Below are 22,658 nucleotides of genomic sequence, written 5' to 3'. Positions count from 1 at the left end.
GTGGCGGGATCGGATCGATGCTTGCATCGAGTTCCAGTTCGTCTGAGGAGCTACCGTATGTGTCAAGGCCCTCCGTGACGCTGTCAAACGTGGGGCTTAGTATGGACGCATCAGTGCCCAGGATCATGTCATCGCTGAGGGAGTCCCGGTGTTCACTGAGCCTGGCCCCGGAGCTCAGGTCATCGAATGCACTGCTCTCCACATCCGAACCGGAATTCAAACCATAGCTGTCCAATGCATTCAACCTCTGTTCCGAATCGTTGTCATTCGGCGTGTCCATATTCGAATTTGAATTCAGATCCGACAGCGAACACGTTATATTATCCTGCGACTCGGAGTCTGGAGTAAAAAGTTTTGCATCGATATCCTGTTGCTTTTGCCTCTCATTTTCGTTCTCCATAAGCAACAGCCTCAGGCTGTCACTAGCCTGGTCTAATAGGCCGCCTCGGAATTCCGTCGTTCCCAAGGAACTCAGATGGTTGCATTTAATACCACCTTCTTCATTCTTGCATTGATTAGTATTACATGCGTATCTCTCATTACAGTTTCCGTTCTGATCAGTCTTAAGGTTATCTTTACAAAAAATGCGCAACACAGAGTATGACTTACTGCAGAGTTTGCTCAGACGGAGCGCCATCTCGCCGGCTGTGGTGTCCATCGTGCAAAGCACCGGCCTGGGATATGAAGGCGTGAGTCTGTCGTGAACATGTATGGATCCTCTGTACAAATCCGCTCGCACCCATTCTCGGTCTGAGGGCTGTAATTGCATGTTCTGTCGATGTCTCAACAAAGTCTTTCTATCCAGACTTTGAGTGTGTAAAGAGGCAGAGGAGAGGGCCGAGTTCATCTTGACGCCGGAGGCGGCGGTGACAGCTGAGGTGGTAGTGGTTGCAGCTGTGGTTGAGAGGTTTCGCTTCAACCTCCTCCGTCTCAACAGAAGCGAGTTGGAGTTGCTGGATAAGCTCCGGCCATTTGTGGATGTCGTCCCAATACTTTTATTCAAACCACTCGACTCCACAGCAGCGGTAGTTTCAGATAGGTTATTTCCATTCCTCACGTTCACACGAGAAGCTGACAAATGTCCACCGCCATCATCCACCGGAGTCCCCTGTGCGACAGGCAGTCCGCAGGATTTCTTGAACTTCGTCGCACTTACATCTGCCAATCCATCCTCTGTCCACGCACTTTCCATCGTGCCAAATGAAAAGTCCACTAGATCACGGTGCGCACTTGGCTAAACATCTACCCTCTACATTTAAAAGCTTTTTAAATAAAAACAATAGCCTACATTAAATGTCCGCCGACTGGGCGGTGTAGGCTACTTCTAGCACTACTCATTCACTTATTTGCCTTCGTGTTCCAGTCGGAAGCTCCACTGTTCCAGAAAACATTTAACCGACGAAATCCGCGGAATAGAGGCTGTGCTCGCATTGAGATCTGTGCAAGGGCGGAGACGTGACCGTACGTCTCATTTACACAGAAATACTATGGTAGAATATGAAATGAACCTACCTCTTACGCAAATATTTGATACTATATATTCATGAGGGGATACAAGATGGGGGCGCTGTCAACAACGCATTGCTTTATGGGAAATGTGTTTTCAATAAAACACGGTACGTCCTCCCCCCTTATAAATACTGAACTAAAGAAATACATTTCCCAACCACTATGAGGCAGAAAACAGACAGGAAGAGGCAAGGTTCAGAATTGTGCCGCGCCTCCTTGTGCCGTCAGATTTAACCTGTGATGGGTTATAATAAATAAGATAAAACAAACATTTAGTCATTTAGCAGACGCTGTATTAGCCTACATGGTAAACCTAGGGATGGGCAAACGATGCCCTGTGAAGCTTTGGTCAAATGTAGACTATAATCCTGTGATTGGTTATTTTCCAAATCTTACTGTTGGGGCTGTTGACATTAGGGATACAATATTTGACAATATTTAGCCCATATTAGAAAGATTTTAACAATAAAAAAGTGCTTTTCCTAATGCTATAATAAAGTGGAAACATACCCTTCTCGTTCTTTAAAGAAAGTATGGTCAGATAATTAATAATTGTGTAATTCCTAAAAGAAACTCATTACAAAATTATAAATCAATATTATTCTTGTACTGTTTTACTTTATTAGTAAGTTCAATTAAGGGATTTTGTTGTTTTTGTAAAGAGGAATTGGAGACAATCAAATAATTAAAAGACCAAAATAATTTTGGTCTCAAGTTTCATTCATCATTTTTGAAGAATTTCCTAAGATTATTCAAATAGCCTAAGGGATAAAATGGTCTTGTTTCTAGATTGTGATACAGGTTTAAAGGACATTGAGAATAAAATGTAAATATTTTGTTTCTATTTGGGAAGCATCATATATTTGATGTAAATCAAAATATATGCCTAGCTTATGTCAATTTTACCAAAGCTAGGCTTTTTTCCATCGACTTCAATATATTTGACATACTTCAGGTTCCTCAGGGTGAACATCAGCAACGACCTCACCTGGTCTGCTCACACGGACAAGGTGGTAAAAGCGTCCCGGAAACGCCTCTTCTTCCTGAGGAGACTGAAGAAGTTTGGCATGGACTCAGTCATCCTCACTAACTTTTACAGACGCACTAGAGAACATTCTGACTGGTTGCATCACAGTGTGGTATGGGAGCTGCACAGACAGGGACTGCAAGGCCCTACGCAGTGTGGTCGGGTCTGCTGAGTTCATCATCGGCAGGAAGCTCCCAGCCCTACAGGACACCTACCACACACGATGCCTCAGGAAAGCCGGCAGGATTCCAAGAGACTGTTATCACCCATCCTTCAGTCTTTTTACCCCGTTGCCCAATGGCAGGCGATACCAAAGCATTCGTTCTGGCACACACAGACTGGACAACAGTTTCTTTCCGAGGGCCATCAGGCTTCTGAATGGACATTGATATGGACACTGATACACTTCTCACTATACTCACTGTCACTTTCAGCTACTGGTTGCACTATTGTACTTCACTTGTCTTAGGTTAACATGGGTTTATGAGGTTAGTATAGGTTATTATGTGTATTTAGAGGTTTAGTATACTGTATTGAATATTGTATATTATTGTATATTAGGAGGTTTACTATATTTGAGCTTATCATAGACGTAATCTATGTTCTATGTACATGTTATGTTATGCCAGGTTGCTTTTGCGTTGTCTTGTCCTAAGAATTTTAGTGCCCAGTCTGACCCTGTGTTGTTCTGTGCGTCTGCTGAAGCGTTGGTGGTTTCTTCCGAAGGATCGGCGCTTTGAAAATGGAGAGCGCAGTGGCATCTGGTGGTTAGCAAAAAATATTGCAACCATTTAAACTGCCTGAATTTGATTTATTTGACTGGGAGTCACCGACGGTAGCCTGCTACATCCGTATTTTATAAATAAAAAAGAATGTATAACATTAAGCCTACGTTCGTTTATTTTGATCAGAGCAATCAATATTACCATCAAAGTAACGCTGCCCTCCGTAAAGTTACAGTAATCTAGTTAGAGTGTCAAATAAATCGGTTTTCATTTTAGCCTACGTAAAGTGGGTCTCATTGCTGGAGCCGGTGTTTAACGCCACATTTTGTGACCATTGTATTCTGTGACCGTAAATTGTACTGTTGTCACTGTGCAATTTATCAGACTAAGTTTATTACGTTTGTTTAGAACAAACGCTGGATATGTATTTACATCTTAAATATAATCTGGTTTTCACATTAGATTAAACAGCGTAGTTAAAGCAGACGTCACACAAAACATGGGCGGATCTACAGGGGGGCAAGGCTCTAGAGTGTGCCCCTTGGCCGCATGTAGATCCGCCCATGCACAAAAACAACTTTAGGCTATTATATTTAAAGCCCATATTATATTGATAGCCAGTAGCGGACTGGCCATGGGAAGCACCGGGAAAATTCCCGGTGGGTCAGTGGGCCGAGACTCGTCTGGAAGAAGATTGAGCGACAGGGTTGGCCGTCCCCCCGTGTGTGTGTGTGTGTGTGTGAGAGAGAGAGAGAGAGAGAGAGAGAGAGAGAGAGAGAGAGATTGTGAGAGTGAGTTTTGTGTTTCTGCCTCTGCCGTTCCCGCAAAAGGTTGCAAAATTGTTGACAAATTCAAGCATCGACACCTGTCTGCTCTCACATTGCCGCACATTTTACTCTTTATTTGCTCATACTCTATCCCAGCTGCAAATTGGGGGTGGGACAATATAAATATAACTTTGCCAGTGTGGTTCCTTATCACAACTGATCAAGATGGCCAAAAGATTCTCTGCTCAGAGGGCCATGCAATTGATTTTGGAAGAGAGAGAAGCTTTTGATTTACATTTATTATACATTTGATGATGATTTAGAGGTATTTCTGAAAATTCAGAGTCTGTCAGTGACTTTGAAGAAGAGCATGAGATTGAGCATAAGCTAGTTCCAAAACGAAGACGAGCCCCATGACCAGCCCAGCCCATCAGCAGCCAGCCCCAGGACCAGCCTGTCAGCAGCCAGCCCATCAGCAGCCAGCGCCAGGACCAGCCTGTCAGCAGCCAGCCCATCAGCAGCCAGCCCCAGGACCGGCCTGTCAGCAGCCAGCCCATCAGCAGCCAGCCCCAGGACCAGCCTGTCAGCAGCCAGGCCCAGGACCAGCCCTTCAGCAGCCAGCCCCAGGACCAGCCCGTCAGCAGACAGCCCGTCAACAGCCAGCCTGTCAGCAGCCAGCCCCACGACCAGCCCGTCAGCAGCCAGCCCGTCAGCAGCCAGCCCCAGGACCAGAACAAGCCCGTTGTCACATAGCAAGTGAAGAAATATGCATGTCAAAATATGACAAATTGAATGAAATTGAATTCTTGAGCCACCCCCCACAGACAGAAATGAGCCACCCCGCATGGCTGCCAATGTGATAAGGATGCAACCAGGGCCAACACGGATGGCAGTTACTCATGTGCAGGACATCAAGTCTTCTTTTGAGCTCCCCCCCCCCCCCCCACGCACACAACTTTTTGGGATTGTCCTCCTTTTTGACCCTTTGTCCTCCTTTTTGGACCCAAGTGTCCTCCCTTTCAGGGTCATGCTACTGGTCACCCTAGTATATAACATCTATTTACACAGATAACCAAAATGTTTCTCTTGAATTCTATAACAAAGAAAATATAATGTGAGACATCTGTTTCGCCTCCGTTTGGTTGCGATATCAAGACAAAATCCTTCACTATTTGATTCCGAGTGGTTCGCGCGCTCCCGCGAGCGGATGCCTCTCAAGGAAGCCGTGCATCTGATGGCACAACACCTGTTTTATAACACCAATTATCCATGTATAACCAAAAGACGGTCACCAGCTGGTCCTGGGCTCTCACATATTGTGATGATCACCGAGAATACGTTGGTCACAGAATTTGGTGTTACATTACACAGGTATGTAGATCTAGGTTGTTCTTTTCCAATAAAAAGGCCCTAGCAATGGAGTCAACATTGAGGTGGACCATGTCTGCCGGAGGGTCTGGTAAATGTTTTCCAGCTACAGCGTAGGCCCACTATTCAGTAAACACATTTTCTTTCTTGAGAGAAAGAAATCGTGTCTTGACATTTTCACCTTCCTTCAAAAAGCATTGCATTAGTGTAAGCATGGACTAACAAAGTTCCCACGGTATGTTTTACAGTAGCACTTTTCTTTTAAATCAATTCAGTGAAAATGCACAAGGAAGAGGATTTAAAGATGATTAGATTAAGAGTAAACAACTGCAGTTTTCTGGGATACAGCCCCACCTAGTGGTTTCAGAAGTGCAACTAGCAATAGGACAAATACAACAGCATGGCAATGCTGAACGTATTGAAGCAAATCGTGACCAAAATTTAGCAATTTTGCAGAAATGCCTTTTCATTTTAAGAATGTGGCTGCATTATTTGATTTATAAATGACATTAGTAATCAATCATCCTATTTGCATTTTAATGTTTTAATTAAAATGAAAAAGAAATAGACATTTGAGATTTAATTTTCAAAATATTCCCCAGCAAAGGGATACCAAAATTAAATTTGAAATGTAAAATGGGAAAATTAAAATGCATTTGCAGAAATGCTTTTTCATTTTAAGAATGTGGCTGCCTTATTGGATACAATTAGTAATCAATCATTCTAATTGCATGTGCATTTTCTTCTTCAAGACTTTATGCCATAATCAAAAAGAAAACAGAGCGGACAAAACAGAGCTACCCATCTTGTTCGGTGCACATCTGCATTGCATTACATTGCAAATGTGCCGGGAAATTGATTGAATTGCCGGGTCTTTAGAGGACTCTTACTATCTCGTTCTTTTCTTTTTAATGCGCCCGATTTATATATTTCAATTATTTTTAGTATTCGCTTACAAGGGCAATATCTATGGCGCTGCCATATTGTCTAATTTGTTGAAAAACTAAAAACCAATTTGAGAAAGAAGTAGTAGACAGAAGGGAGAGGAATAACAAAAATAAAGATAGAGTGGCTCATTAGGTGCGTTCGACTCAAGGCCCCCCCCCCCCCCCCCCCCCCCCCCCCCCCCCGCCCCCCAAGTATAAGTGTGAATGATAACATTCATGGATAGCATTGTCTAAACATCCCTTAAAAAACAGCAATCTAATGCAATCTTTACCAAAATGGACAATTCAACTTCTCACCTGAACCCTTGATGCTGATTCATCACCAACCGGCTCTACATACATTGGATAGCCATATTACTATCCAATGAATCATATAGACCATCTTACTACCAGATAATAACAGATGAGGAGTCAGATGGCTGAGCGGTGAGGGAGTCGGGCTGGTTATCAGAAGGTTGCTGGATCGATTCCCCACCGTGACAAATGACGTTGTGTCCTTGGGCAAGGCACTTCACCCTACTTGCCTCGGGGGTAATGTCTCTGTACTTACTGTAAGTCGCTCTGGATAAGAGCGTCTGCTAAATGTAATGTAATATCACTTTTGAGTTGCTAGCCTGCAGGTATAGGCTAAACTAGCACGATCCCATTATGTGGGTAGGTTAGCTATTATCCTTCTGGCTTCAACAAGCCCAGCTGCTGCTAACACACTAGGCGAAAGATTATTGACGCTAGGGATAGATTTAATACAAGCAAAAGTTACATGCTCTACTACACTAACAACTTTCAAAACATGTTTCCATTGTATAATGGGTGGCGATGTAAGACTAGCAGGTTTGCACTGTGTGGGTAGTTTTCCTACTAACTAACAGCTATACTCTCTGGGTGGTGAAAAAACTTCTGAAACGTCTCTTTTTGGGAGACATTATCATATCTACAAAGCACAAAAGGGTCAAAATTATCATTGCTGAGACCAAACGAAATACTAATATGAGGCTTTATTTCCTGGCGAATTTTGTGGTTTAGTGTCAGACTACTGACAGTACTCTTTCTGCAGGTCAAGATTCACGAAGTGTTTCTGACTGCCACTTCAGCCTATTAAATGACATCATCTTGTCTCGCAGGCGCATTTAAACTTGGAAATGTTCTCTTCACTTTTATGGGCAACGAACAATAATACGAATGAGTTTTGCAGTCGGCAGCCTTGAAGCTGGAATGCCATTGGCTGCTTCAAGTCAGCCGGGCTGCAGGTGGCCGCAGGCATGAAGTCGAACGCACCTATTGCTGGTCAATTACCGTGATGCAAGGCAGTAAATAGAGTTGTGTTAATTTGCTGATAAGTTTGCGGTTTGTTTGAAATACAACTTCATGAATTTCTTTTTTTTTTAATGTGACTGCTTACAATGTAGCGTTTTGTTGCCTGGTGTCACGACGTGAGGTGGGGTTGGACCCAAATGTAGGGGATCAGTCAGCAGGCATGGTCAAAAACAAAAGGGTTTAATACTTGAAACGGGAAACAGACAGGGTACACGCAGGGACAAAGGGTAGTAGCAGTAATGACAAGACAAAGACACAAAACAGAAACCTAAATACACAGAACCAAACGACACACAGGTGGACACAATGACGCTAACGAGAACGAGACACAGGTGAAGACAATGACAGGGAAACACTAGGACAGGGCAAAACCAAAAACAGGGGGGGCACGGCTGTGGCCGTGACAGTACCCCCCTCTCAAGGGAAGTCACCCGACGTCCCACAAGGCAGGGCAGGGGGTCGGAGCAGGTCCGGGGGACCGCCCGGAGGCAGGGCAGAGGGTCGGGGCAGGTCCGGGGGACGGCCGGAACTCGGGCACGGGGGCGCGGACGAGGGGGCGCATGGGAGCGCGGGCACCGGGGCAGGCGGCAGCCAGAATGCCTCGGGCTGAGGAGGAGAAGGCCAGAAGTCCTCGGGCGGCCTGGCACTGGGCGGCACAACCTCGGGGCGAGGCAGGGGCTCAGGGCAGAAATGAGGGTGGCGTACAGGGCAGGAACGAGGCTGGGGCACAGGGAAGGGACGGGGCTGGGTTCCGGCGGCAGGCGGCCGAGTCTCCCCAGCAGGAACAGCCTTGGTGGTCTGGGTGCTGGGCGGCGCAACCTTGTTCGTCCGGGCGCAGGGCGGCACAACCTCAGGATAAGGCAGGGGCACAGGGCAGGATCGAGGCAGGGGCCCAGGGCAGGACCGAGGCTGGAGTCGGGGTTCGGGCTGGGGCTGGAGCCTAGGCAGGAACCAGGACCTAGGGTGGACCCTCCGCTGCAGGCTTCGCGGTCCACCAAAGGCAAGCCTGGTCCCAAGGAAAGGGTGCGGGGAAATCACCGCTGTGTCCAATTTTGTTCTTGTCATTCTGTCACGATGTGAGGTGGGGTTGGACCCAAATGCAGGGGAGTCAGCAGGCATGGTCAAAAACAAAGGGTTTAATACTTGAAACAGACAGGGTACACGCAGGGACAAAGGGTAGTAGCAGTAATGACAAGACAAAGACTGGACACAAAACAGAAACCTAAATACACAGAACCAAACGACACACAGGTGGACACAATGATGCTAACAAGAACGAGACACAGGTGAAGACAATGACAAGGAAACACTAGGACAGGGCAAAACCAAAAACAACAGGGGGGGCACGGCTGTGGCCGTGACAGCCTGGTAAGCCTAATTGTTATTATTGTGCTGGTTTACCATTGTAACCATGAGTTAAGTGACTGTTACGTTTGATAATAAGATAAGAAACTAAGAGAGCCTGGTGCTTGTTTCTGCACGTTTTGCTCGAGGAAGCTACTATATGCCAGCAGTGGTAGTAGGAAAGTGCTTGCTCATTTCATAGAGCCCATGCACTCAAACTTACCACGACTTTGCCGTGAGCAACTGTTACAGCTGACACACATTGTCTATGACTGACCGTGCTGCGACTTAAAACTACGTTGTTTTCAACACAGGTTTACAGTAAACATATTTTGGGGGGGAATGGTTCATATAGGTAAATTATTCATATTTTGTGTGTATTTAATCATTACAGTGTGTCCCAAGATGTCATGTTCTTGATTTGAAATAAAATAATGTGACTATCATTCATTCTGAGTTTCTTCATTAGTGTGATATTTTTTTCTTTTCAACAGAAAAAGTAGATGAAATTCCAACAATTTATCTTTCCCGATTGTACATGTTTTTTTTATTCTGTTTGAGTTCCTCCACTTCCTCCCCCCCCCCCCCCCCCCCCCCCCAGCGATGGAGGATCCACCCCCAGGACGGGAACCCCCCTTGGAGCCAGAACCCTTTCCAGACTTACTCCTCCTCATCCTAATCTTCTGCTGCAGTCAGGAACACAAAGCAAAAATAGCCAGAAGGTAAGACATTTCAGGCAAAGGTAACACATGTCAACACTGAAATTATTATGTATTATATTTTTAGACCTACCTTTTAAGCATCCTCTTTCTCCATGGGCTGACAAGACATTTTGGAGGTATCAATGTTGCTGGCATTCTGGACTGCATGGCTAACCACTAGGTTGCACGACAATGCTTGCTGCAATGAGGAATTCATGTATTAGTCATAAACAGTGGGGGACTCTCTGTTCACATGCTAATATCAGTAGATTGAGTTTACATTTCTTCCCTTTGTCTCGAATATTTGGTCTTACCCCATTCTGCTTCAGAGGGCATGGCAAAAACAAAACAATGCAGTTATTAGAATACATGCTAAATAGATTCAACAAATTATGCATTTAGCCTAATCCATCCTTAAATGATGTTAATTACAAACATGTTAATGTTGATCTCAAGTGGGCCAGACCAGTAAAATCATAGCATAATAACGACAATATTTATTTATGTTTAAATCATTGGTGAACGTTTTTTCATAATAAACCATATTTTAAGGTCTTTCTACAAAACATTAGAAACATAAAGTTAAAAAAGACATCAGCTCACTGTCTGCCTGGGCTCTCGACTGCTGCCTGTGGCAATGAGCGCTTCTGCCTCCGGAGCAGACATCACATTTACGCTGGTTTTGAAGCAATTACTGGATCGATTAAAAAATTACATTTATATACATTACATTTAGCCTACATTTAACATAAACCTCCATATTCTTGAGACATTCTGATTCGGAATAGCACGTTTAAAGAAATGCAATTTATGTCTTTCTGTAATTTTCAAACTTAGCAAAGTCATCCGGCTAGGACTAGGGCTAGGCATTGTCCCTTCCCCTCCCCTCGGAGTTAACTTAATAAAGTCGTCGATGTGTACAGTAGGGGTCATGACTGAATAGGACAGATTGGCGGTGAGTTAGCTGTTTTCGTATGGAACGCGCACAAAGCTCAGCCTTAACAATGCCACAAATGTAGGAACTTCACTGTATTAAGTTGCCGCTTTTTCATTAGGCCTGCGTAGCCTATTATTACCTTTTAACTGTTCCTGTCTGTTAGATCGACTTTGTGATGTAAGCATTCTTTTGGTAAGATAATTAATTATTAATTATGTTATTGTTCTTTCTGTCTTTTATTTTTTCTGTATACAAATTTTAGGGTTACGTTTTAGCACAAATCTACCGCCCTATCGCATCTCAGCGTTTGCAGTTAGACCACGGACTAAAACGAAGTATTCTAACGTTCCGGGTGGTGGTTTTCTCACCAAGGAAAAAAGATTAAACATTAATGATGTAGGCCTACGACTCAAGTCGCACCCACAAAGTGAAGACTTGACCAAACGACTGTCCCCAAGAGATGTTGTTAACATTCCTCAGAGATTGTTGTCCATATTGACATGATAGCATCACGCAAATAACAGTTGTGGCAGATTTCTAGGATGTAGGCTACATCCATGAGGCGAATCTCCAGTTCCACCATTTCAGGTCTATTTGATCGTGCGTGACTGGCTTCGAATTAGTTTAACAGGTGTGAACCGAATAAAGTCGTCGGTAGGACTCGAGTTTCGCCCTCAAAGGTACTCAGCCTACTTGACCAAGTCCAACGACTGTCCTCAAGAGATGTGAACAATATTATTCAGTAGACTATACTTGTAGAATTGTATGTGAATACCCATAGACTACACAATTTAAAAGATTGGTATTGGTATAAATCCCCCCAAAAAACATATACTTTATTTTGTGTGCATTCAGTTTTATTCATTTTGAATAAGACGTTTTAAATAGTTGTTAACTGTCTTAACATTCTCCTCACTTTGTTTCCACCTGTAACACAAAGTTTCTCTCTCTTCTCCTACAGATCCAGAAAGTACAGATACAGTCACTTGCTCCAGTGCAGAGCAGCTGTCGTCTGCAGATGTGATTCTGTCCAAGCACAGCTGCACAATTCACCAATCGACAACCTGCATGGTCAACTAGGCATCTCCAACGACTCCCAGTAAAACCTCATCTGTGTACGCGACTGTGTAGTTGCTACAGATCCCTGGATTATACCGACTAATGCTTAAATAAATGCACAAACAACTACCACAGGCGGCAGCGGTGAGACTCTGAAGGGTTTCTGTTCAAATGGCTTGGCTCCTCTCCCCACGAAGATGCTGTTGGCTTATGCCTCCTGTGATGCTGGTCTCCATGGCTGTGTGGATGCTGCTCACAGATCCCAACAAGCTCACCTCTCACCTCAGGCACCAGGATGCCTGGTTTGACTACATTGTTGCCAACCTCAGCTCCAATGGCACTTGCAACTGCGACGCCATCCTGAGAGGAGAGCCGGAGGCCGTGGAGCAGGCAAAACTCCTCAACTTGGAGCGACTGTTCCGGAAACACACCCGCCTCTCAGACGACCACTTCTTGTACGTTAGCCAAGACTGCGGCACCTTCCTGTCCTCCAGGAAGTACCTGCCCTTTCCCTTAAGCCGCGAGGAGGCAGAGTTTCCTATTGCCTTCTCGCTGGTTGTCCACCACAAGGTGCACAACTTTGAGAGGCTCCTGAGGTCCATTTACGCCCCTCAGAACTTCTACTGCGTCCACGTAGACACCAAGGCGCCGGCCTCCGTTTTGGCCGCCATCACCTCCATCACTTCCTGTTTCCAGAACGTCTTCCTGTGCAGCCAGCCAGTGGGGGTGGTCTACGCAGGCTGGTCGCGCGTCCAGGCCGACATCAACTGCATGCGCAATCTCTACAACATCAGCGCCTCGTGGAAATACTTTGTCAACCTGTGTGGTCAGGACTTCCCCATCAAGACCAACCTGGAGATGGTGCGTAGCCTGAAGGCGCTGAAGGGTCGGAACAGCATGGAGTCGGAGAACGGGGGCTCTAAGGAGGGGCGCTGGAAAAAGGTCCATGCGGTGGTAGACGGGCAGGTGCAGAGGACGGAAGTGGACAAGTCGCCTCCTCCCTTCAACCTGCCCATCAAATCGGGGGGGGGCTTACATGGTGGTGACGCGGGGCTTTGTAGAGCACGTGCTGACAGACAGCAGGGTCCTGGAGCTGCTGAAATGGGCTGAAGACACCTACAGCCCGGATGAGTTCCTGTGGGCGACCATCCAGAGGATGCCCAGGGTGCCGGGCAGCCAGAGGCCCAGCGCCAAGTACGACACCTCCGACATGCAGGCCATCGCCAGGCTGGTGAAGTGGCAGTGGCATGAGGGTGCGGAGGAGGCCAAGGAAGCCGCGTACCCGCCCTGCCAGGGGCGCCACGTCAGGGCCGTGTGCGTGTATGGGGCAGGGGACCTCTGGTGGATGTTGCAGCAGCATCACCTGTTTGCCAACAAGTTTGACGTGGACGAAGACTTTGTGGCTGTCCACTGTCTGGAGAAACACCTTCGGAGTAAGGCCCTGACATTCAGGAAACCCTGAGCTTCGGGGTTCCACAGCGCAGCACTGGCTCTTCTCTTTCACAGCTCGTAGTTTGATATGGCTAACTGATGAACACATTGTATTTGACCTTTAATGCCTTCGAATGCCTTTACCATATAGCCTTCGAATCATCCTAATGTGAGGCACTGTAGGCTTCCAGTGCTTTTTATATATACACACACACACACACACACACACACAGACGCACGCACATCTAAACACACACACAGACGCACACTCAGACACAGACACACACACACACAAGCCAAGACAGCGGCAGCTTCCTGTCCACCAGTAATTGCCCAGGGGAAAAGGTAATTACTGGTGGACAGGAAGCTGCCGCTGTCAGCCCTCCCTTCCGGGAGATTATATAGCATTTCCGAACGTCATGGAGCCGCTATGGAAATGCGGGAGACTCGCGGAACTTCCGGGAGACTTGGTATGTCTGTTTGGCCATTGTCAAGTTTGGCCTGTGTTGTTGCAAGTGGAACTGAATCGTGATTAGACACAGTGATATAACTGTATAATAGTATATACATTTAATTACATTTGAAAAATATAACATAAAACTTAATGCTCCTGCAGTTGTTATACCTATACCAGCTTGTGTGGTCCATGCAATCCGGTCCAAGTTTCCCTCTGAGACATACGGCGGCTTTGAATATACTTTTTTGAGTGATGGATGTTGTTAAAATATGCTGTAAGTAATTATTTAAAAAATTAAATAATACGTATAATTTATAGGAAACCCACAGATCAACCCACAGATCACATTGGCTTCAGGAAACCAAACTATAGCCATTTACTTATGGAAGCGACTCAGATGCTTAGCAATAGATGACCCCTTGTCTGGTTTCTCAATCCCTCTGCGTTGACCTAGTCTAATTCTCTGGCTTTTTAAATTCTGATTCTGCTCCCTCAGCACTTCCTGGATGGTCTTCTCTCTGCACCGGTTAGCTATTCCAACCATGATCTCCTGCCTGAAGTAGTATGCCTTCTCTTTCCTCTGTTGGACAGCAACATACTGCTTTGCTGCCTTGGAGAACTGATGCCTGAACTGCAGTTTCCCGTCCCTTGTAACTGCATTATCCCGTGCCACATTGCTGTTGTGGGCTAAGGCAGCCACACGTGGACGTGCCACAAAACCTTTCTGGCTATATTATTTTTTTGTGCGTATTTTGTGAAAAGATAATTTACACTCTCTAGCTCTCCTGTGTGGAAGCCTGTAGTGGTTTTCTCCAGCTTCTTTAGCAACAACTTATCCAGAACAACCTTTTGCAGAACCTCAAATGCTGTTGACTTCTCCTGGATCCAGGGATGTCACCTTTCTTCTTCAGGTGTATATGGAGGGTGTTCGCACCTGGAGAATGTTTCACTGGACAGCCACTCGTGCACATTGGTGATATGATGCAGTATAGAGGTCCACTTCTCCTTCAGTTTAGTCTTATTCCCACTGCATGTTGCCACAGAGAACCACAGGTGATTGGATATGCACTTAACCCATTCCATCAGATCTGGTGACTTGATCTTGAGTAGTCGTTTTTTCATGTTCTTCACTATGTGCCACAGGTCATACTCATGCTGTACTGTGCTATGCTGGCCCTTCATGATCTTCTGAACTGATGGGTGGCAGTCTGTGGCCAGGATGGAAATTGAGACACCATGGTCTGCAAGCTTGGTGAGGCACCTCTCAAGGCCTGCTGTCTCAAGCCAGTAGCTGTTCTTTACTTCAGTCACCTTGACGGTTTCCTGAGCTACTACCAGCTTTTGTATCAAGCAATGTGTATGTGCCAAAAGTAGCATTGTGACCTGGGCTATCATACCTGGCATCTCCCGAGTGGATGAGCTGCTCATCCCCTACCGCTGTCATGATATTTCATCGTGGAGGGTCGACTGGCGATTTACTTCAGGGATGACGTGTGCTTTTTGTATGTTGTACCATTCCCTTTCTGATAAGGTCTCCAACTCAAGACATTTACACATTTCCAAAAATGGAGCACATTCATTGTCAGTAATAAAGACTGCTGTGGGAATCAATATGCCACCTCCCTGAAATGAGTCTCTGCAAGTTGGGATGTCTGCAAATTGAAGACTGAAGGTACAGCATCTGGCATCAAACAATTGGTCTTAACTTTTGTTAGCATTCCAGAGGCATTAAAAACAGGTTTATAAATATAATCCACTTCTGTATAGTGATCACTGCAAACTCTGAATCCGGGGGCAACTGGTGGGCTTTGACGCTTCATAGCTACAAGCCATTTTCGTAAAACCGGTTGCCGCTTGAGGGCTAGGACATAATAGTGAATGCCTTCTGTCCTGTAAAATTTGTAAGCCATTTCCACGTCTGTGTTGTCAATCTGTCACAGTCAATCTTGATGACTGCTAGCTGTCAGTCACAGTACTCAGAGCCATATAAAGGAAGGAATACAACAAGCCTGCCATGAAATGCACCCCCTGTATTGTCTGTTCTGTATATCCCAGCACCAAAGTATTCTTACTGTACACTGAGGGGCCTAGTATCAGAAACCAGAGTAAGTTTCCGGTATGTAACACTTTCCTAGTCAGAGTTAGCAGGGGGTGCATTGCAGGATGCCCAGCATCATGTACATTTAATAGCATGCATTTAATACCAAAACATGTCTTTGTATAGGTTGGATAGGTCTGAAAACAAATTAGTCAATGATAGGTGAGGGATTATTATGTTTGATCTATTATTCATTCATTTCATTGACTTAAACAATAATAGTAACATGTCCTATCTTAAAAATAGGATTTGATGGTGAGAACATTTATTTTGATGTTGATACATAGAGGTTTTATTGTCTTTTGTAGGCTAGGCTTGTGAAACTTTGCTCCGTTTTCAGGACTGCTGATATTCTGGATCAGAAGGCTGTCGTTTTCGACCTGTCTGAGTAGCCCACCCTACACGCAGGCTAACTGCATTAAAATGGAATGCATTGCCCACATGCTACACATACATAAGTATGGAGAGCCATGTGAAATACTTTGAACCTGGTAAACAAAATCCATTATTATTGATAATCATAGCAGGGGTATATTGGGTCAGATGGCTGAGCGGTTAGGGAGTCGGGCTATTAATCAGAAGGTTGTTGGTTTGATTCCCGGCCGCGCAAAATGACGTTGTGTCCTTGGGCAAGGCACTTCACCCTACTTGCCTCGTCGGGGAGAATGTCCCTGTACTAACTGTAAGTCGCTCTGGATAAGAGCCTCTGCTAAATGACTAAATATAAATGTACAATTCCTCAGAATGTGATGTCGTGATGCAAGAATGTTGGTCCGCGTTCGTTAGTTTGAACGACGAGTTTTAAGGATTTTGTGTTTATATTGAGAATAACATCTGTTATTTACACAGATAACCAACATTCTTCTCTTGAATTATATAACAAAGAAAGTATAATGTGAGACATCTGTCTCCCCTCCGTTTGGTTGCGATATCAAGACGAAACTTTTTGATTCCGAGTGGTTTGCGCGCTCCCGCGAGGGGGTGCCTCTCAAAGAAGCCGTGCATCTTATGGCACAACACCTGTTTTACACAATCACCAATTATCCATGTATAACCAAAAGACGGTCACCAGCTCGACCTGGGCTCTCACATATTGTGATGGTCACAGTGAATACGATGGTCACAGATTTTGGTGTTACATTACACAGGTATATGTAGATCTAGGTTGTTCTTTCCCGATAAAAAGGCCGTAGCAATGGAGTCAACATTGAGGGGGACCAAGTCGGCTGGAGGGTCTGGTAAATGTTTTCCGACTAAAACGTAGGCCCACTATAAACACATTTTCTCTCTTGAGGGAAATAAATCGTGTCTTGACATTTTCACCCTCTCCTTAAAGCGCATTTCTTCAAAAAGCATTGCATTAGTGTAAGCATGGACTAACAAAGTTCCCACGGTATGTTTTACAGCAGTACTTTTCTTTGAAATCAATGCAGTGAAAATGCACAAGGAAGAGGATTTAAGGATGATCACATTAAGAGGGAACAACTGCAGTTTTCTGGAATACAGCCCCACCTAGTGGTTTCAGAAGTGCAATTCGCTGAATGTGGCCTACCCCATAAAGTAGTATATGAATCATAGTGACTGTTACCATAATGGCTTGAGACGTAACACCATCATCTTAAACACTGCTATTCCTATGGATGGAATACATTTAGGTATTAAATCTCACACCTCACCACCCCTATAAGACCTCAAAAGTCTCAGACATCAGCACCCTCTCTCCCATTTGTAGGTAGCTGACTATTTTCTATTATGTGTTTGTAAGGGAAGAAAAAAACATGTCTATTTATGCTAAGCTAACATTAACTCTACGTTGCACTGACAAAAACATTAACCTATGTTGCATAAGCGCATCAACTTCATTTTAAGTGCAGCGGTCTCAAAGGGACTTTGTGTATTTCACCATCCTGACCAGCTTCTCTCACTTTATGTACATAAGCATAGCATCACCATGTCTAGTATTGTTGTTGTCCACAGTGCGGCCACTTGGAAGCACTGTGGCCAATCACACACCTGGTTGCTGTTACCTCTGGTCAGTAAAGGTTTACCCTATTGGGGGAAAGGTTGGTGTCATGTCAGTGGATATATATGCTACATGGGCATCACTGTTCTTTATTTGTCGTCACTGAGGTTTTGCTGATGCCATGCGATTTTAGTTATGGAGATGTGGCAGCTCGATTATTATCTCCAAAGACATTGACTGGTACAAGGTGCTACGTTTTCCCATTCTAGTGTTGAAAGTTTTTTATTGTTTTGCTTGGTCATTTAGGAACTAGCTGAAAATGCCAAAATTAATTGTTTTCAGCACAGGTTTACAGTAAACATATTTGTTTTTGGAATAGTTAATATAGGTCAATTATTCATATTTTGTGTGTATTTAATCATTACAGGGTGTCCCAAGATGTCATGTTCTTGATTTGAAATAAAATAACCCATTCATTCTGAGATTCTTTATTAGTAGGATAAAATAAAATATCAACATAAAAAGTAGATGAAATTCCAACCCCCCCAAAAAAATCTTGGGTTGTACGTGTTTTTTAAGCTGTTTGAGTTCCTCCATTTCCTTTGTTGCCCCCCCCAGCGATGGAGGATCCCCCCCCAGGCCGGGAACCCCCCTTGGATCCCTTGGATCCCTTGGAGCCAGAACCCTTTCCAGACTTGCTCCTCCTCATCCTAATCTTTTGCTGCAGCCAGGAACACAAAGCAAAAATAGCCAGAAGGTAAGACATTTCAGGCAAAAGTAACACATGTCAACACTGAAATGATGATGTATGATATTTTTCGACCTACCTTCAAAGCATCCTCTTTCTCCATGGGCTGACAAGACATTTTGGAGGTATCAATGTTACTGGCATCCTGGACTGCATGGCTAACCACTAGGTTGCACGACAATGCTTGCTGCAATGAGGAATTCGTGTATTAGTCATAAACAGTGGGGGACTCTCTCTTCACATGCTGATATCAGTAGATTGAGTTCACATTTCTTCCCTATGTTTCGAATAGTTGGTCTTACCCCATTCTGCTTCAGAGGGCATGGCATGCCTTGCTGCTCCTGTGCCCCATTGCACACAGTCTCCCTTGCAACGAAACTCAGCCTTTTCTCTGCAGAGTTCAACTGGGAAAACACGACAAAAAAAGGACTGAATAATACATAATGAGGACAATCATAAAAAAAAACATTTTTTAACAGTTGTATTCGATTTTTGTGTGTGCCAAATCTCTTCTGTCACTGTACTCACAGTGTCCTCTTGGAGTTCTTCTATAAGTGGACGGAAAGTGCGTCCGTCAGCGTCTCCCCTGGCAAACAGGCCTGATAAGACGTCCTCATAGCTCAGTTCAGACGGTGTCTGAGCCTTCACCAGCAGGATGGCCACCAACAGCAACAAGTACGATTGGATCTGAGGCTTCATCTTGAACTGTTGTCAACTTGAACTGTTGTCAACTGTCTCTAGCACTGAAAGTCTCCACAGTTTTATACTCTGCTCCCACAAAAAAAAGCCAAGTGTTGAGCAAGCCGGTTTCAGGGAAATGCGAGTTTGGGGGCACTCCATGTCTGCTGGCCAGGGTTAAAAGTTCAAACACATCCTACTGTTTCGCAACCAAACCTGTAATCACTACAGGCACATAACGGATTGATTTAACCTGCTTTCTATTTGTCAAACAGCCTACAGGGCCAGCTGTTCCAGATGGTTCTCTCTAAACTGAAAATTTACCGTAAAAGATAAACAGCACTTTCGGTCATTCCAAACATGTTTCGCAATCACGGGCAGCCCAAGTGAATAGACCTTGACTGGAACTCTTGCAGCGGCTGGTATGTAAGTTATCTTTCGGTAGCTTAAAAATCTTTGCCACTACCGCCAGATCCTGAATACTGACGACACAGTAACAGTGCTGTTTTCCTCCCCACATATCTGTTGAGTTTTCCACAAGTTTCTACTTCCAGTCTCATTCGTTTAAGTTGAAAACACATGCTCATTAGTGCCATCTACTGTTCAGAAATCAGTTCTGGATCTTTTTAAATAACCCACCTCCCACCCCCCACCTTTTTTTTTGGGGGGTGGGGGGGGGGGGGCATCATAAAGGAATTATGCTTAGGGCACTAACATGGCTAGCAGCGACACTGCTTATAATGCCGATATTAGTTTAGTATAGAAATATTAGTCACGTATATTACAAAACAGGCAGAACAAGATATATTTATATACCCCCAAAAAGTTACGATGGTACCCCCCCCTCCCCCCAAAACAAAACAAATACACACTCAACTTCTGTACTGTATTGTATTGTGTATTGTCTTTGTGTGGTGTCAGGTATGCTGTTGATGTAGACATTTTATGATGGATTGAACGTTTTTAATACCTGTCTACAAACACATTTCCCCTGACCATCACACCTAAATTCGTTTATTTTATGTCTCATCCCAAAATGAAGGCGACATTATGGAGTTATAACATATAGAGCCCCCCTGTGGCTATAACAGCCCCTCTTCTGGGAAGGTTGTCTGCGAGAGTTCAGAGTGTCTGTGGGATTTAGTGCCCATTCAACCACAAGAGCATGAGGGAGTTTGGGCACTGCTGTTGGGTGCCCAAACTTCCTGTAACTGCTCATCTTGCAGTTTAGCAATCAAGTCGAATTGCAAGACAGTAGCATTTGGGTGTAATAAACCTTTAAACCTTAAAGTAGTTAGTATTTGGTGGACTATTGGTTCCTGTACAGTTGTCCGGTAAACGGAGATTACCTACCACTATTGCTAGTAAAAAATAATTAAAAACATTATGTCTGGAAAGAATTGACAACAGTGAAGCATGAATGTTGGAAAAATCCTTTTAGTAAGATTTCATTGACATAAACAAACCATTCTACCTGTTACATGCATTTGTCCACCTGCGCAAAGTAAGTAAGTACATGACAGGTAATGAGACATCAGGTGAGCAACATCTTGAGAAGATATTCCACTGGTGTCATGCTGCTGGCATCCAAGGCCATGGACACAGACCTGACACAGGAGGAAATGTAAAAATGTCCACGACATTTTACTTGTGTCCGTTTTATGATACTTTGATTCACAATATGCCCGGATTAGAACTCAAAAGAATAAAATGACAATGTTTGACGTTTGACGTGTTCATGGTAATCACAATGAATTGTCACCATCGGTGTCTTGTATTTGATTTGATGTATTTACAGAAGAAGCCTTGAAAAATGTCATTGTGACAGAGCTGTGCTTCTCCGTATTGCTCGTTTTGAGGTGTGTGTGTGTTGGGGGGGGTGAAAGATATTTCATTTTTAGCATCATGTTAGTGTTGCTTCTCTCACACATGTATTCACACTCAACATACATGTTTTCCCCTTTTCATAAAGGTTCAACAGTCAGCTACAATTCCTGGGCAGCCACAAGGCACCCAGCATCATTTAATGGTCATATTGCCATGGTTACAGAAACAAAATGGCAGATGACAGACAGACACAAATATAGGATATTTAATGTCAGTTCACAACCAACTCATTTTGTGAAAGAATCTGGCCTTGAGCAATAACAATACCACCAATTTAAAAACATAAGTATTTGAAGGTAAATGCATTTGATTTGACTCAAAAGTTAGTCAGGACTTGTAGGACTGGTCCACTGGTTTTGCACTGGGTAAAAAGTGCACCCAAAGCATGATTTGGGTTCGGGTTTTTTGCAATGTACATATCTGGAAAAATACATGGCATACATTGACTTGAATGAATCTGTCAAATAAAAAAGGTTTTATTGCTAAAAAAGTATTCAGTGATTCCAACACAACATTCCCTCATGCCGGCTTGAAAAAATGAGGGGCTGACATTTGGCTCTTTACAACATGGAGCAATACAGTACCAATACTTTAGCATCTTAACACCTGTGCTCAAAATAAACGGATGACATGCTGGATTCAGAAGGAAGCCAGTTAAAGCATGAAGCATGGCACCTCCCCCTCCTTATTTCCAAATAGCTCTTTAAATGTATATAGGTGGCTTAATAAAGTCACTGGGACTTTCTAAGAACCTGTGTATTAAGCATTGTACCTCTTCAAAGAGTAAGAACCTCTATATTAACGTTCAACCAAAACGTGCCAAACAAGGTGCTAAACCATATTCTACTGGATTGCCCCTGCAATCATTCAAGAGACCAAACGAGGGGATTTGGCACTGTGCAGAAGCAGCTGTACCCACATGTAGAACGCAGATGACCCTTACTTACATTAGCTTAAACATCATATTGCTAATTTACATTTAAAAAAGTGATGAATTGACAAAATAACAATGGCCATAGTGAAACCAACCTCAGTAAAAAAACAAAACACGGGTCAGAAATTCAATTTGTCAAGCTTGCATGATATGCTGACTTTCGTACTACAGAATGGCCAATAGTGACTTGGATTTTACACATCAGGAGTAAAGGAAAGAGATTTTATAAAATGTTCATTATCGACAAAGACTTGTTCTTTCGAAAAATACAGAGACCAGGAATGAGAACTTTTCAATGTCAAAAGTACAGTGTGTAACAGTGCTCCAGTAAGTGGACAGTATGTCAAAAATTAAAAGAATGAAGTAAAGTGCATCCCTGGATCATGTTTCAAGCCTCAGCCTGCCCTGAGGACGTCATGTTTCTTAGTCACGGTCTGTGACATCCTCAAAGCCACAGAACCCAACCTTTCAAATCAAAGTATGGCTGATAAAAACAAATAAAAAAAACAAATACAAATCACATAAAAAAAACGACAACAAAGCTGTCACATGAAAGCAGCAGTGCACGTTTGCCAGGTGGAGCTTCTTTCAAGACCCCCTTGATGTCCCCACATGAAATGTTACATCGAACGTTTGCATCTTTAAACGCTTTCTGTAGGATTTCTACCTCAGTATAAACAATATGTACACGTTGGAGAGGGCAAACACCGTCTACCGTCTCGAATTCACAGTTAGCGACAGATATCAACACAGTCGTCATCGCG

The 22,658-nt window shown here is 44.1% G+C and overlaps 1 protein-coding gene and 1 long non-coding RNA gene across 2 annotated transcripts; one reads left to right on the top strand and one right to left on the bottom strand.

Moving 5' to 3' along the window:
• Nucleotides 1–9,599: 9,599 nt before the first annotated feature.
• Nucleotides 9,600–10,642, bottom strand: LOC124472776. The gene is made up of 4 exons (XR_006956653.1): nt 10,306–10,642; nt 10,017–10,022; nt 9,794–9,901; nt 9,600–9,687 (listed from the first exon to the last, which is right to left on the bottom strand). It is a non-coding gene; the product is annotated as an uncharacterized LOC124472776 (long non-coding RNA).
• Nucleotides 9,643–18,344, top strand: LOC124472775 (beta-1,3-galactosyl-O-glycosyl-glycoprotein beta-1,6-N-acetylglucosaminyltransferase-like). The gene is given in 4 exon segments (XM_047027805.1): nt 9,643–9,723; nt 11,601–12,721; nt 12,723–16,175; nt 18,266–18,344. Coding segments are annotated over 2 exon segments (1,290 nt in total). The 5' UTR covers nt 9,643–9,723; nt 11,601–11,869; the 3' UTR covers nt 13,161–16,175; nt 18,266–18,344.
• Nucleotides 18,345–22,658: the final 4,314 nt, after the last annotated feature.

This window comes from Hypomesus transpacificus, chromosome 10, assembly GCF_021917145.1.
Source record: "Hypomesus transpacificus isolate Combined female chromosome 10, fHypTra1, whole genome shotgun sequence".
Lineage (NCBI taxonomy): Eukaryota > Metazoa > Chordata > Actinopteri > Osmeriformes > Osmeridae > Hypomesus > Hypomesus transpacificus.
The sequence above is the reverse complement of the archived record's forward strand: the minus strand, read 5'-3'. Positions and strand labels throughout refer to the sequence as shown.